The sequence below is a fragment of the Dendropsophus ebraccatus genome, chromosome 4 (genome assembly GCF_027789765.1).
Source record: "Dendropsophus ebraccatus isolate aDenEbr1 chromosome 4, aDenEbr1.pat, whole genome shotgun sequence".
NCBI classification, from domain to species: Eukaryota; Metazoa; Chordata; class Amphibia; order Anura; family Hylidae; genus Dendropsophus; species Dendropsophus ebraccatus.
Genome location: NC_091457.1, coordinates 19,337,887 through 19,353,901, shown reverse-complemented (window position 1 = coordinate 19,353,901; position 16,015 = coordinate 19,337,887). Strand labels below are relative to the sequence as shown.

Sequence of the window (16,015 nt, the reverse complement as noted above, 5' to 3'; positions counted from 1 at the left end):
GGTAGCTCTTAAAGGGACGCATTTCGCTCTTAAAGGGACCCAGGTCGCTCTTAAAGGGACCGATTTCATGCTTAAAGGGACCCATTTCGCTCTTAAAGGGACCCAGGTCGCTCTTAACCCCTTAAGGACGGGGCCCATTTTCGTTTTTGTGTTTTCGGTTTTTCCTCCTTGTGTTTAAAAGGCCATAGCACTTGCATTTTTCCACCTAGAGACCCACATGACCCCTTATTTTTTGCGTCACTAATTGTAATTTGCAATGGCAGACTGAATTTTTGCATAAAGTACACTACGAAACCAGAAAAAAATTCTAAGTGTGGTGAAATTGAAAAAAAAACGCATTTCTTTTATTTGGGGGAACTGTGTTTTTACGCCATTCGCCCTGGGGTAAAACTGACTTGTTATGCATGTTCCTCAAGTCGTTACGATTAAAACGATATATAACATGTATAACTTATATTGTATCGGATGGCCTGTAAAAAATTCAAACCATTGTTAACAAATATACGTTCCTTAAAATCGCTCCATTCCCAGGCTTATAGCGCTTTTATCCTTTGGTCTATGGGGCTGTGTCAGGTGTCATTTTTTGCGCCATGATGTGTTCTTTCTATCGGTACCATGATTGCGCATATATGACTTTTTGATCGCTTTTTATTACATTTTTTCTGGATTTGATGCGACCAAAAATGCGCAATTTTGCACTTTGGGATTGTTTTGCGCTGACGCCGTTTACCGTGCGAGATCAGGAATGTGATTAATTAATAGTTCGGGCGATTACGCACGCGGCGATACCAAACATGTTTATTTATTTATTTGTTTACTTTTATTTAAAACCTGGAAAAAGGGGGGTGATTTAGACTTTTATTAGGGGAGGGGGCTTTTTACTATTAACAACACTTTTTTTTTTTTTTTTTACACTTATACTAGAAGCCCCCCTGGGGAACTTCTAGTATATACACTTTGATCTCTCATTGAGATCTCTGCAGCATAGATATGCTGCAGAGATCCATGAGATAGGCACTCGTTTACTTCCGGCTGCTGCAGCCGGAAGTAAACGAGTGCCGAGCCGGTGACGGCGCCATCTTGGACGAGTCCCCGGCCGGCACCAGGGAAAGGTTGCCTCCGGTAATCGGAGGCAGCTGTCAACTTTGACAGCTGCCTCCGATTAGCTAATTAGCGGGCACAGCGATCAGACCGTGCCCGCTAATAGCGGCGGTCCCGGGCTACACGCGGCACCCGGGACCGCGGCGCTTCAAAGCGGGGCCGGCGCGCGGCCCCGCTTTGAAGTGCTAATGAGGACATATGACGTACCGGTACGTCATATGTCCTTAAGAGGTTAAAGGGACCAAGGTTGCTCTTAAAGGGACCCATTTTGCTCTTAAAGGGACATATTTCGCTCTTAAAGGGACATATTTTGCTCTTAAAGGGACCCAGGTCGCTCTTAAAGGGACCCAGGTCGCTCTTAAGGGGACCCAGGTAGCTCTTAAGGGGACCCAGGTAGCTCTTAAAGAGACCCAGGGCGCTCTTAAAGGGACCCAGGTCGATCTTAAAGGGACCCAGATCGCAATTAAAGGGACCCAGATCGCAATTAAAGGGACCCAGTTCGCTCTTAAAGGGACCCAGTTTGCTCTTAAAGGGACCCATTTTGCTCTTAAAGGGACATATTTCGCTCTTAAAGGGACATATTTTGCTCTTAAAGGGACCCAGGTCGCTCTTAAAGGGACCCAGGTCGCTCTTAAAGGGACCCAGATCGCAATTAAAGGGACCCAGATCGCAATTAAAGGAACCCAGTTCGCTCTTAAAGGGACCCAGTTCGCTCTTAAAGGGACCCAGTTCGCTCTTAAAGGGACCCAGTTCGCTCTTAAAGGGACCCATTTCGCTCTTAAAGGGACCCAGGTCGCTCTTAAAGGGACCAATTTCGCTCTTAAAGGGACTCAGGTTGCTCTTAAAGGGACCAATTTCGCTCTTAAAGGGACATATTTCGCTCTTAAAGGGACCCAGATCGCTCTTAAAGGGACCCAGGTCGCTCTTAAAGGGACCCAGGTCGCTCTTAAAGGGACCCAATTCGCTCTTAAAGGGACCCAGGTCGCCCTTAAAGAGACCCATTTCACTCTTAAAGGGACCCAGGTCGCTCTTAAAGGGACCCATTTTGCTCTTAAAGGGACATATTTTGCTCTTAAAAGGACAAATTTTGCACTTAAAGGGACATATTTTGCTCTTAAAGGGACATATTTCGCTCTTAAAGGGACCCAGGTCGCTCTTAAAGGGACCAATTTCAATCTTAAAGGGACCAATTTCACGCTTAAAGGGACCCATTTCGTTCTTAAAGGGACCCAGGTCGCTCTTAAACGGACCCAGGTCGCTCTTAAAAGGACCCATTTTGCTCTTAAAGGGACATATTTCGCTCTTAAAGGGACCTATTTCGCTCTTAGAGGGACCCATTTTGCTCTTAAAGGGACCTATTTCACTCTTAAAGGGACCCAGATCGCTATTAAAGGGACCCAGATCGCTCTTAAAGGGATCCAGGGCGCTCTTAAAGGGACCCAGGTCGATCTTAAAGGGACCCAGATCGCAATTAAAGGGACCCAGATCGCAATTAAAGGGACCCAGTTTGCTCTTAAAGGGACCCATTTTGCTCTTAAAGGGACATATTTCGCTCTTAAAGGGACATATTTTGCTCTTAAAGGGACCCAGGTCGCTCTTAAAGGGACCCAGGTCGATCTTAAAGGGACCCAGATCGCAATTAAAGGAACCCAGTTCGCTCTTAAAGGGACCCAGTTCGCTCTTAAAGGGACCCATTTCGCTCTTAAAGGGACCCAGGTCGCTCTTAAAGGGACCAATTTCGCTCTTAAAGGGACTCAGGTTGCTCTTAAAGGGACCAATTTCGCTCTTAAAGGGACATATTTCGCTCTTAAAGGGACCCAGATCGCTCTTAAAGGGACCCAGGTCGCTCTTAAAGGGACCCAGGTCGCTCTTAAAGGGACCCAATTCGCTCTTAAAGGGACCCAGGTCGCTCTTAAAGAGACCCATTTCGCTCTTAAAGGGACCCAGGTCGCTCTTAAAGGGACCCATTTTGCTCTTAAAGGGACATATTTTGCTCTTAAAAGGACAAATTTTGCACTTAAAGGGACATATTTTGCTCTTAAAGGGACATATTTCGCTCTTAAAGGGACCCAGGTCGCTCTTAAAGGGACCAATTTCAATCTTAAAGGGACCAATTTCACGCTTAAAGGGACCCATTTCGTTCTTAAAGGGACCCAGGTCGCTCTTAAACGGACCCAGGTCGCTCTTAAAAGGACCCATTTTGCTCTTAAAGGGACATATTTCGCTCTTAAAGGGACCTATTTCGCTCTTAGAGGGACCCATTTCGCTCTTAAAGGGACCCATTTCACTCTTAAAGGGACCCAGATCGCTATTAAAGGGACCCAGATCGCTCTTAAAGGGACCCAGGTCGCTCTTAAAGGGACCCAGGTTGCTCTTAAAGAGCATGTATGTCCCCTTGATAAAGCCACGCTGCAGTGGTGAAACGTTGGGGTGGTGGTGGGTGTCTGTATGTGTTTTAATAATATGGTGTAGCTGATCTATCCTAGTAGCGAGCTGATAGCGTTATATCAGGCACGGGCGGCCGTTGTGCCGGACGTAGTCAGATTCGCTGACATTCTCTAAACTGTGCAGTCATTAACCCCGGCGATATTACTTAAATATTGTTGGAATCCAATTCCTTCTTAAGAGAGTCATTCATCCAAGGGCGGTTTTACTATATACAAAGGGTCTTTCCCTATTATCGCCTCTGGAAAGACTTATATGTCCTTTTGTATTTCCAATACTCCTAGCCAGAACAACAAGTAATTTCAGAAAAATAGCTGGAAGAAGAAGAAGAAACGGAAGAAGAAGAAGAAGAATACGGATTACAATATAGTGCTTTCCAAGCACTATAATGACAAATTTGGGGAGCGGCAGTGGTGTGGCTACGATAAAGGCAGACCACGCCACTGCTACAGGGCTTGTGATGAACGCTCACAGTTAGCAGTGCTCTGGCTGAGCAAGAAGCCATTGGCTTCTGGCAGCATTGTACCTCCCGCAACAAGAGACCCCCCCACACACACATACTCACCTGGCCTGGTGCAGTCCCCTGGCGTTTGTCCTTCCAGCTTCCCGGTGCACAAGTAATGTCACTCATACAATGGGGAGCAGGGAGAACAAAGGGGACTGCACTGGGCCAGGTGAGTATATGGGTGGCTGTCCAGTTTTTTTTGCTAAGGGCCCCATAAATCCTAGCTATGCCCCTGGGTAGCAGCATATAGTGGCAGGACCCAAAACTTAGGGTCCTATTCCACTGGCCGATGGGGGCCCGATCTATAATGTAAACGAGCGCTGATCTGCTAGATTGGCGCTCATTTGCTGGGCCTATTCCACGGCCCGATAATCGTTTAGCGAGGGCTGCAGGGACATCATACCGATGTCCTTGCAGCCCTTGTTAAACAGCATACTTTACCTAACCAGGCTGCAGGGTTTCTTCTGCGCTCCTTCTCTCTGTCCCACGCGCAGCAGCAGCAGCTTCAGACCAGCTCAGACAGGCTGGTCCAAAGCTGCTGCTGCGCACGGGACCGGGAGAAGGAGCGCATGAGAAGCCCTGCAGCCTGGTTAGGTAAAGTATGCTGTTTGTGGAATTGCCCGCCGCACACTGCTATTCCACATAGCGATGCGCGGTGGGTGCCTGATTATTTTAGGTTTGCACCTAAATAAACGATCAGCCGATGACATGATCATCGGCTGATCTTTGTCTCTGTTCCACGGAGCTATAGGCCCTTTAAAGTGTACCCATGATGATGTTAAGCGTGCAATCCATTCTGCCACCTGAAGTTTGGGTATCCATGGACACTACCACATCGGGTCGGTTCTTTGCACGTGCCCCATTCTGATCCAATAGGGCTTGTGCATAAAACCAACCCAATATGGTTGTATCTATGTATACCCAAACTCCTGGTGTCAGAATGAATTGCACGTCGCCATGCATGTAGCGTACATCGTCACAGGTACACTTTTGATTATCCTCTACTAGAAAACCATGGCCGTTTTCTTCCAGAAACAGTTGTAATACTACACACAACTTAAGAACGTGTGGTGTTTTGTTTTGGTTGTTTTTTTGGGAGGGGGGAGACTGCTTGGTACTAGTACAGGAACGCTGGGATCATGTAATAGTCTAATTACCTGTTCCCAGCACCGTATGGCGGTGGTGTCAAACCTGAGGCCCTCCAGCTGTTGATAAAGCTTTGGGTGTCCAGGCATAATGGGAAATAGGGTTTTGCAATGACTGGAGGGCCTAAGGTTTGACACCTGTCAGAGATGTACCTGGTGAGAGAGAACATTGATCCGTACAGTCTGCACAATATCTACTAGGTAAGCAGGGAATACACTTTCTCTGCTTGTTCTCTTACCTGAGGGTCCTTCGTGTATATACGACTGATGAATGAAACTCGGTCCAGAATCATCCGATAACCTCACACACAGGACCAGCTGCTGCCGAGTATTTGATCTTCTAACAAGGAAGGTCTGTAAGTAAAGTGTGCATTGTATGTGGTCAGTACATTATACATACAGTATACTGCCAACAAACACTCGCTATATAGTCAGAACAAAAAATAGGACGGGAGGTTTACCATCACTGGGCTTTATTGTGCCGTTATTCAAAGTGGCACTGTCATTTCAAGTAACTTTTTCACATTCTCAAACATATTAAAAGTTACTGATACTCCCTCCTGAGTCTCGCTGTGGTCCCAAGATACAGTTGGGGGGGAAATGGGAACCATACCCAGGCAGCAGAGATCTGACTCGTTCACTTCTTAGACTGTAATGGAGCTAACAAGTCAGATTTCTTTGAATTCACACGTTCTGTGTTCCACACGGAACACGGACGTGGAATGCCTGTAACGGACTCCCCACCCCCACCCGTCTCAGTCGGTGGCTGACCCACCTGTCACTGCAGAGATAGAGTCCTTTTGCCTCCTCCCAGCTGACCAGACCTATCGCCAAAACTTCTACACCCATCTCTGCAGTGACAGGTGGCTCAGCCAATCACTGACTGCACCGCCTCACTTCAGAGACGGCCTTTGAAGCTTCATTGGCGGCTCCGGTCTGCTGGGAAGAGGCATGAGGACACTAGGGAGCATGGACAGGTAAGTATACATGTTTATTATTTGCTATATACGTTCATCATACCTTCTATTACACGGAACAATGCGCAATTGGCGGTTGATAATTTTTTAACTCGCTGAAAGACAACGATATGCCGATGAGTGGCTCCTCAGATGATTTTTGTCTTTATTACATGGGGCGAAATTTGCCTGAATCGGCCAGATTGGGCAGGTAATCACCCCATGTAATAGGACCTTAACTTTTTATGGTGCGTTCACACCTACAGGATCTGCAGCTGATTTTCTGCAGCAGATTTCATTGAAATAACTGAATACAGCATCAAATCTGCTGCAGATCTGCTGCAGATCCTGTAGGTGTGAACGCACCCTTAAGCAGCATTATTCTCATCAATCCCTTTTTCTTAAAGGGTCTAAGGGTCCATTTACACAGAAAGATTATCTGACAGATTATCTGCCAAAGATTTGAAGCCAAAGCCAGAAATGGGTTTGAAAAGAAGAAAAATCTCAGGCTTTCCTTTATGACCTGATCTCTGTTTATAGTCTGCTTCTGGCTTTGGCTTCAAATCTGTGGCAGATAATCTGTCAGATAATCTTTCTGTGTAAATGGACCCTTATGCTAAATTTACACAAGGCGATTATTGGCCCAATCGTACAATTAACGATGTCGGAGTAACGATTTTTTTTCATAACAATCAGCGTTTAGACGGTACAATATATCGTACGGAAAAATCGTTTTGCGATCGCGCGCCCGCAGCCCGGCCCCCCGCTCAACCACAGCCCGGCCCCCCGCTCAACCGCAGCCCCCTGCGCCGCCCCGATCGCCACCCCCCCGCTCTGATCGCCCCCCGCTGCCGCTCCGATCGCCACCCCTGCCGCCGCCGCTCCGATCGCCACGCCCGCCACTCCCATCGCCCCCCGGCCGCCGCTCCGATCGCCCCCGCCGACCCTCCGATCGCCCCCGCCACTCCGGCCACAAGCATACGTTCATTTTGATCTTTTAACTTGTTCTTAAATCGTCGTTCACAAAAAATTCGCCAATTGTTCCGTGTAAACAGTCGTCGCGTGATAGTCTGGCCACCCGCCGCCCGACCCCCGCTCATCCACAGCCCCTGCATCGGCTTGATCGCCACCCCCGACGCTCCGATCGCCCCTGCCACCCCGGCCACGAGCATACGTTACCTGCTCCGCGAAGCAGGTCTTCGAAATCCCCAACTCCCCTCTTCAGTGCACTGATTGGCTGAATAGGAGCTGTTTGAAATTCCCGGCTCATCTCTTCAGCCAATCAATGCGCTGAGCCGGGGTTTTCGAAGACCTGCTACGCGGAGCAGGTAACGTATGCTCGTGGCGGGGGCGACCGAAGCGGCGGGGATGGGGATCGGAGAGGCGGCGGGGGTGGCGATCAGAACGGCAGCGGGGGGCGATGAGAGCGGCGGGGGTGGCGATCGGAGCGGCGGCGGCTGCGGTTGAGCGGGGGGCCGGGCTGCAAGCGGGGCGGCCGGGCTGCGGGCGCGCGATCGCAAAACGATTTTTCCGTACAATATATCGTACCGTCTAAACGCTGATCGTTATGAAAAAAAAAATTGTTACTCCGACATCGTTAATCGTACGATCGGGCCAATAATCGCCTTGTGTAAATTTAGCATTAGAGTTTAATCAGTTCAATCAGCCCAAGAAAAAAGGAATTTACAAACTAATTGCGTAGAAAGCCAATTGCCCAGTTAGAATGTTTTTAGAGTGCGCTAGTAACATAGTTTGGAAGGACTCTCTAGACACATTCTAGTCTGCAAATATGGCACGTATGGAATTTTTTTATATGTTATTTTTGTCCTGTACTCTGGAAAGACAATAATTTACTTAAAGGGGTTATCCAGGCTATAAAAAAAAACATGTCCACTTTCTTCTAGAAACAGCATCACTCTTGTCCTCAGTTTGGGTGTGGGTTTTGCAACTCAGTTCCATTGGACAGATTGGAGCCAAATTGTAATACCACATACAACCTGAGGACAGGGGTGGCGCTGTTTTTTTTACAGCAAAATAGCTGTGCTAATTCTAATTCTAAATAATCCCTTTAAAAGGTATTCTCATCAGCAATTTAAATCCTATGCACAGAATATGGAATAGATGGGGATTAGTATTTTGGGGATAGGTGGGGGGCCAAGCAGTAAGACCCTCACTGATCCAGAATTTATAGCTTACTGAAATTAGAATACTCCTTTAATATAATTTATAGAAGTGATAGTTGTCCAGCCATTGAGACCACAGATCTTCCTCTGACTTGCACATTAGAGGCCTTGAGCAATACAGGCACAACTCCAGCATGGTCAAGTCCTGGTGGGCAGGAAGGCCTCTCGTTTCATGCGTTAGCAGCCATTTTGTGAAATTTAAAGGGGTTTGCTTACTAAAATTTATCATTAGAGATGAGCAGAACTCCAGCACGATTATTACTGATTGTTTGGCATTGTTTGGCATCAGACTTGACCGTGCTGGAGTTCTGCTCATCTCTAATGATAAATTTTAGTAAGCAAACCCCTTTAAATTTCACAAAATATGGTTGCCAATGCATCAAACAAGAGGTCCTCCTGCCCACCGGACACCTGTACTGTCACTCATCCGCCAATCCAGATGTCAGGCACTACTTACCCCAGGTGGCTCCCTCTGCAGGATGTGCAGTGCAGTGGCCGAGTTTACACTCAGATGAAGCCAGACGCTCTGTGTGAGAAGAAGCCTCTCGGAGATACTGAGAGAAGTTGGGGACCCTCTGGGAGATGGGGAACGGGAGGATTTTTGGTGTGGATAATCATACACAGGTGCGCATGTACTGCAAAGAGAGAAAGAGGCAGGAAAGAATTAGTGTTGAGCGAATCTGTCAAAATATTCCGGTTCGACTGCGTCATCTGAATTTGAATGTTTGATTCCCTGCTGCTGCAGAAGTTGGATGCCGCCCTAGGGTGGCATCCAACTTCTGCAGCGGCTGGGCATGAAACACTGAGCTTTCGGGTTCAGATAACAACATACGGTGAGATGTAACAACGTCTACATGGAACTCCTATCTCTATCCACCATTAGGTAAACCTTATATTACTGTGTGTGGGACTGGGAACCATAGATGTTATGCTGAGAATGGGAATGCATCCCATCAAAACAAAGCAGGGAAACCATTCCCAGGGCATTTTCCTATAACAAAACAGGGTCTAAAAATATCTAATGAAAAGAAATCCTGAAAGTAAAGAGTTGATGGGGATCAAATCCAGGACTGTTGAAGGGGTTTAAAGATTTCTTGTTTCCATTCTCTTTCCAATGTTAATAACAAGGTGATTCCATAATTGATTCCCTTTAGTTTAACTGGAAAACTATATGCCATTAATGAACCCCTTCTTGACCCATGACATACACATAAGACATTGGTATGACGAAGACTAAGGGCCCTATTCCAACGGACGATTATCATTCAGATTATCGTTAAATTGTTCAAATCTAAACGATAATCGTTCGTTTGAATAGCAGTTAACGATTAACGACCGAACGAGAAATCGTTGATCGCTTCATAAGACCTGGACCTATTTTTATTGTTGCTCGTTCGCAAATCGTTCGCATTGAATAAGACGTCGTTCGGTCGTTCGCAGTAGATACGAACGCAATAGCGGAAAAAATAGCGGAGAAAAAACGATCACAAATACGATCATAAGTAACGATTATCGTTCCATGGAAATGAGTGAACGTTTTCAGGTCTTTCGCAATAGCGGTCTTTGAGATCGTTAATCGTCCGGTGGAATAGGGCCCTAAGGAACCAGACCCGCTTCATACTCATACTTCATGGTCCAGAGGCTCAATCGGCACCGCGGTCCAGATGTTATGACATCTTAAAGGAGAAGTCCGGCCAAAATTTATTTTTTATATGTTATTACTTATGGAAAGTTATACAATTTTCTAATGTACATTAATTATGGGAAATGCTCATATGCTGCTATTTCCCTTAATTTAGTGTATCAGGAAGTGTTAGAATTCTCTCAGAAGCAGTGACGTCACGACGAATGGTGTAATTCCTATGGAGTGTCCAGCAGGAGGCGCTCTATATATAGAAGTCAATGAGTACCATTGACTTCTATATATAGTGCGCCCCTGCTGGACACTCCATTGGAATTACAATGGATGTGTGTATGTAATGTACTGTACTTTGCGATTGAATACATTTATGGAATACTTTGGGGAGCAAGTGTCCTTGCTCCCCAAAGTATCCCATAAATGTATTCAATAAATACATTTGCAGGGCACCGAGCAGGGAAGGAGAGAGGTGCCATCTACCTCCCCCATCCCTGCTCGGTGCTGGGAACATATAGAAAGTACTACTCCCCTATTATCTGCAGATAATGGGGGAGTAGTACCTGTGCTATCTTAGCGCCGCCCGCTCCGCCGCCGCTCACAGAAGTGCCGCCCGCCCTGCTGCCGCCGCTCACAGTAGTGCCCCCTCCTCCTCCTCGAAACACTATGGCCCTGGTGTGGGTGAGGGCTGACGCGGCCGGCCTGCAGGAGCAGAGAGCGGTGGCCGGCCGGATAGTGTGAGGAGCGGCACGGGTAGGCGGCGGGGAGTCAGCAGGGCCATAGTGTTTCGAGGAGGAGGGGGAGCGGAGGAGGAGGGGGCACTACTGTGAGCGGCGGAGGCGGAGCGGGCGGCACTTCTGTGAGCGGCGGCGGATAAGATAGCACAGGTACTACTCCCCCACTATCTGCAGATAATGGGGGAGTAGTACTTTCTATATGTTCCCAGCACTGAGCAGGGATGGGGGAGGTAGATGGCACCTCTCTCCCTCCCTGCTCGGTTCCCTGCAAATGTATTTATTGAATACATTTATGGGATACTTTGGGGAGCAAGGACACTTGCTCCCCAAAGTATTCCATAAATGTATTCAATCGCAAAGTACAGTACATTACATTACATACACACATCCATTGTAATTCCAATGGAGTGTCCAGCAGGGGCGCACTATATATAGAAGTCAATGGTACTCATTGACTTCTATATATAGAGCGTCTCCTGCTGGACACTCCATAGGAATTACACCATTTGTCGTGACGTCACTGCTTCTCAGAGAATTCTAACACTTCCTGATACACTAAATTAAGGGAAATAGCAGTATATGAGCATTTCCCATAATTAATGTACATTAGAAAATTGTATAACTTTCCATAAGTAATAACATATAAAAAATAAATTTTGGCCGGACTTCTCCTTTAAGTCCTTTGACCTCTTTAGTGCTGCCATAACTAATCTGCTGGTATAGTCTGCCTGTGGCCGACTGTACCAGCAGAGCACCAATGTAACAGATCAGTGCAATGCATATGCATTACACTGATCTGTATAAGCAATTGAATCATGTAAGTGTAAAAGAAAAATGAAAATGTTCTTCAAATATTTTTTTTTAAATCCCTCCTCTATTAAAAATTCTATGTAAAAACTGTTAAATTATAACATTCTTGACCCCCCCCCCTGGTCAACTGCTTAGTCTGAACAAGTTCACAGTATCCACAGGAAAGGACGTAACTAAGTGATCGTGGGTGTCCAACTGTTGGGGCTGATGAAACTGCATTGGGCTCTCTTCATAGGCTCCATAGTCAAGATCATGAGAAATCCCACTGGTTGGACCCAGTGTGGTCTCTTACTTATGCCCTATCCTGTGGATACTGTTATCCAGATGGGAAGACCCCTTTAACTGACAAAAAAAAAAGGCAAAAAGTCTAAAATTGCAGATTTTTGATGACATCACAATGGCAAAGAAAATAAGTCCCATTTTCGCTAAGGTGGTACTGACAAAAAAAAGTATCAGGCGCAGGAAGTGAGCCCTCACATAGCTCTGTAGGTGGAAAAGTCAAAGAAATTTAAAAAAAAAAAAAAAAGTAAAAAGGTTTTTTTTTTTTCAGTGAAAAAAAAACAAACTTGCTGAACTGGATATTTTTTAACTGTTGCCCTACAAGTATTTGTTCTTCTGGGTTTGGAATAGACTATATTGTAAAATAAAAGGTTATGAGCAAAAAGTGCATGGGGGGGGGAATACAAGTGGGGGAAAAACATTAGAATGTTCTGGAAGGAAACATGAGCCGTAAAATGGAAATTCAGGGGTCGGGAAGAGGTTAAAGGGGTAAAGTAATTTTTTTATTTGAAGACTGTTTCATGCTATATTCTTTGTGTACAGTAATATCTGTGATTTTTGTATATCTGATCGAACTTCCTCTAAATATGTTGATTCCATAGTTTGAGAATCGGGGTTATAGAGTCGGCACAACCTCATCTATATACTGTTATTTAGGGACGTCCTTGCTGCCATTGGTTGTCCTGCATCTCTTGTGTAGACTATAGGCTTATCGGCCTACACAACGCTCTAAAGCTTCATTGTAGGAAATCAGGGAACCTGTCATCACTACGGTTGCGCAAACTTGCCTAACTATTCAGGTTAAGTTTAATGCTGCCGAAGGAAGTCCTGGAAAACATGGATATAGCCAGAGGCCAAAGTGTATCCATGTTTTCCTTGCAGCCCTAGGACGGCATCCAACTTCTGCAGCCGCAGGAAGTGAAATGCCGAGTGTTCTGGTTTGAGAAACGTTTCCAAACCCGAACAGATTGGCAAGTCCACTCAACACTAGTCACCACTTTGGACCTGTCTGTTTTAGTACACCCTTGTATTCCCCATGAAATACCAATTCTGGATCACCTCTTCTTGTAGCTCTATGATGTGCCGTTCCTCTGTTATTCTTACTAGAAATCTATGACTTAATAACCAACTGGGTGTTACCAACTGGGGGCGTGTCCCTACATAATCTGACACTGTCAGCTCTTATTGGATAGTGTCACAGTGTAGGGACCCCCCCCCCCCAATTGGTAACGCCCAGTTGGCTATTGAGTTTAACAGAGGAACTGTACATCACAGAGCTATAAGAGTAGGTGATCCAGAATTATTTTATAGGAAATAAAAGGATTTACAACAACAGACAGGTCAGGATTAGAGATGAGCGAATACGATTAGATCAAGATGATATTCGATCGAATATTGAGGTATTCGAAAGATTCGAATTCAATCGAGTAGTGTGGCGAATACACGGGAAACATTCGAAAGCTCTCCCATTGCAGTTGGCGCTTTTTTTTAATCCAATGACCATGCAGGGAGGCCGTGAGGGACCCTGGGAGTACGCACGCAGCGCGAAAACGGCGTGTACCCTCATTGGGTGGCTGAACCACATGACCTCAAATCTTAAATACTTGGCTCCCACCTCTCGACCGCAGATGAGCTTTCAACCTAGCCAGGGAAAGTTCTTGCAGCAGGGAGAGATAGGTTTTAGTAGCGTTTTGGTTAGGCAGGATTACTACAGAACCCAAAAGTCCTTTTCAGGCCTAAGATACAGCGAAAAAGTCATCTCAGTGCTAAGAAATAGATGATAACAGAATCAGCATCAGCAGGCAGGTGTATTCATTCCAGTACCCTGTGTGTACAAGTGACCTATAGTGTCCCTGGTTTAGTCCACTAAGGGCACATTAATACATACTGTTCCAGTAGCCCAGTAAAAGGCATGTTATACATACTGTTCCAGTAGCCCAGTAAAAGGCACGTGATACATATTGTTCCAGTAGCCCAGTAAAAGGCACGTGATACATATTGTTCCAGTAGCCCAGTAAAAGGCACGTGATACATATTGTTCCAGTAGCCCAGTAAAAGGCATGTGATACATATTGTTCCAGTAGCCCAAGGGCACCTGATATATACTGTTCCAGTAGCCCAGAAAAAAGGCACGTGATACATATTGTTCCAGTAGCCCAGTAAAAGGCACGTGATACATATTGTTCCAGTAGACCAAGGGCACCTGATATATACTGTTCCAGTAGCCCAGAAAAAAGGCACGTCATGCATACTGTTCCAGTAACATTCGTATAGCATGACGCGTGATGCGCGCGAATAACATGCCGCTGTACAGACTCACATTGGAATCATGTATGTAACACTGCGCAAGAAATACAAAGCAAATGTGTGAACATTGCCTTAAACGTTCACAAAAGCGTTCGCAAATATTTTTCTTTCGCAACTGCAGAGAGTGGCATTATACTGTGATTTTTGGGTGTTGGGTGCACCCAGGCATGCTCACCCTAATGTCTAATGTAGTGGTCGAATTTTGATTTCCAAGTGCCGAGAATTTTTTTCCCATAGACTATAATGGGATCGAATATTCGTTCAAATAGTCGAATCTCGGTGCCTATTCGATTTGAATTCTCGAAAGTTGAATATTTCACTACTCGCCCATCTCTAGTCAGAAGTGGTGACAGTTCCTGTTTAAAGGAATAGCTTAGATTGCATGTATTTGCTAAAGCAGGCAGGTCAGGATTAGTGACAGTTCCCCTCTCACATACATACGCTAAGGAATGACAGGTTTATTGAGCTAGCTTCCATACAGAAAGTAACATAACAAACAATATAGATATGTTAATAATTACAGTGCACCGTTATATGGTAACCCTGAAATAAGCATGGCTGACTGTACAATAGGAATATGTCCCTAAACATATATATATATATATATATATATATATATATATATATATATGTAGATTCAATGACGGTGATGAAGAAATGGTTAAATGGTGTACCTGGGCTCGGATACGCCGTCCATGCCAGTAGCTCCAGCCTGCGTCCTCCTATGTACCAGATGCTTGTTCTGAATTTAGGGAGAGGATTAGAGAGTCACGTTACAATCAGAGCCGAAAGATTAATACTTCCTAGCTGAACTTTGGTAAAACCACCGGAAAACTGTGCGGTGAGTAAACTCCTTGCCCTGTCGGCTTGTGAGATCAGTCATCACATGTGAGTCTGTAGACTATGACTATGTCATGCTATTACTTTGTATTACTCTTATATTGCCGTCTACTTGTCCCCATAGATGACAGCCCGTCACTAATAACATACATCAGAAGTAATGTCCCACTTACCTTCTGCCTTCCTTTGGGACGCAGAGTCTGGAATCTCTTTCTCCCTCTTTCTCCCACCCCTATGGGCGTTCCCAGGGTGACTAACCCTAAGGGTGTTGCAAGGTGTATACGCAGATCCTTCACTCAGTCTTTCCACTTCTCCTCCCCTTCTCCGTCTCCCATGCTGCCTCTTCTCTCCACATGCCTGCCCTGCAGAGACTTGTGAAAGAAAAGAAGCTTTAGGGATTCCAAGAAGCTATTGGTGGTTATGACAGATGCCTCCACATTGTGATCTGCAATGCTAACAGCTGTCTAGGAGAACTGTGAAAATATTTATCCTTGTTATTGGGTGTTAGGGTTTTTCCGTAAAAGTATATGTCATCTTAAAGGGGTACTCCGGAGAGATAAAAACAGATTTTAAATCAACTGGTGAATGTTATAAATAGATTTAGTAACATAGTAAACCCCCACAAGGCAGACGACAACCGCCCCACCACAGGGAGAAAACTCCCTCCTGACTCCAATGGCGACCAGAATAATCCCCGGATCAACGCATCACCGTAAATCTAATGCCCATAACTTATAATATTATATTTTTCAAGAAAAGCATCCAGGCCTCCCTTGAACTTATTTAATGAATCGGCCATGACAACATCATGTGGCAGAGAGTTCCAGTCTTACCGCTCTTACAGTAAAGAACCCGCGTCGATGCTGATGGTAAAATCTTCTTTCCTCTAGATGTAGAGGATGCCCCCTTGTCATGGTTACAGGCCTAGGAGTAAAAAGATCAATACAAAGATCTCTGTACTGTCCATTCATATATTTGTACATTGTGATCAGATCGCCCCTAAGACGTCTTTTTTCTAGCGTAAATAACCCCAAGCTTGATAACCTGTCCTGGTACTGTAACCCACCTATT

General features: G+C 45.6%; 1 protein-coding gene across 1 annotated transcript in view; it reads right to left on the bottom strand.

Moving 5' to 3' along the window:
- The window catches only part of RIN1 (Ras and Rab interactor 1), a 29,080-nt gene extending 13,922 nt beyond the window's left edge, over positions 1–15,158 (bottom strand). The window contains exons 1-4 of the mRNA XM_069965226.1: positions 15,118–15,158; positions 14,779–14,846; positions 8,793–8,970; positions 5,436–5,550 (exon numbers count right to left, since the gene is read on the bottom strand). Of these exons, the coding sequence (XP_069821327.1) occupies positions 5,436–5,550; positions 8,793–8,970; positions 14,779–14,801 (316 nt within the window). The 5' untranslated portion in view covers positions 14,802–14,846; positions 15,118–15,158. The remainder of the gene's footprint in view (positions 1–5,435; positions 5,551–8,792; positions 8,971–14,778; positions 14,847–15,117) is intronic.
- Positions 15,159–16,015: the final 857 nt, after the last annotated feature.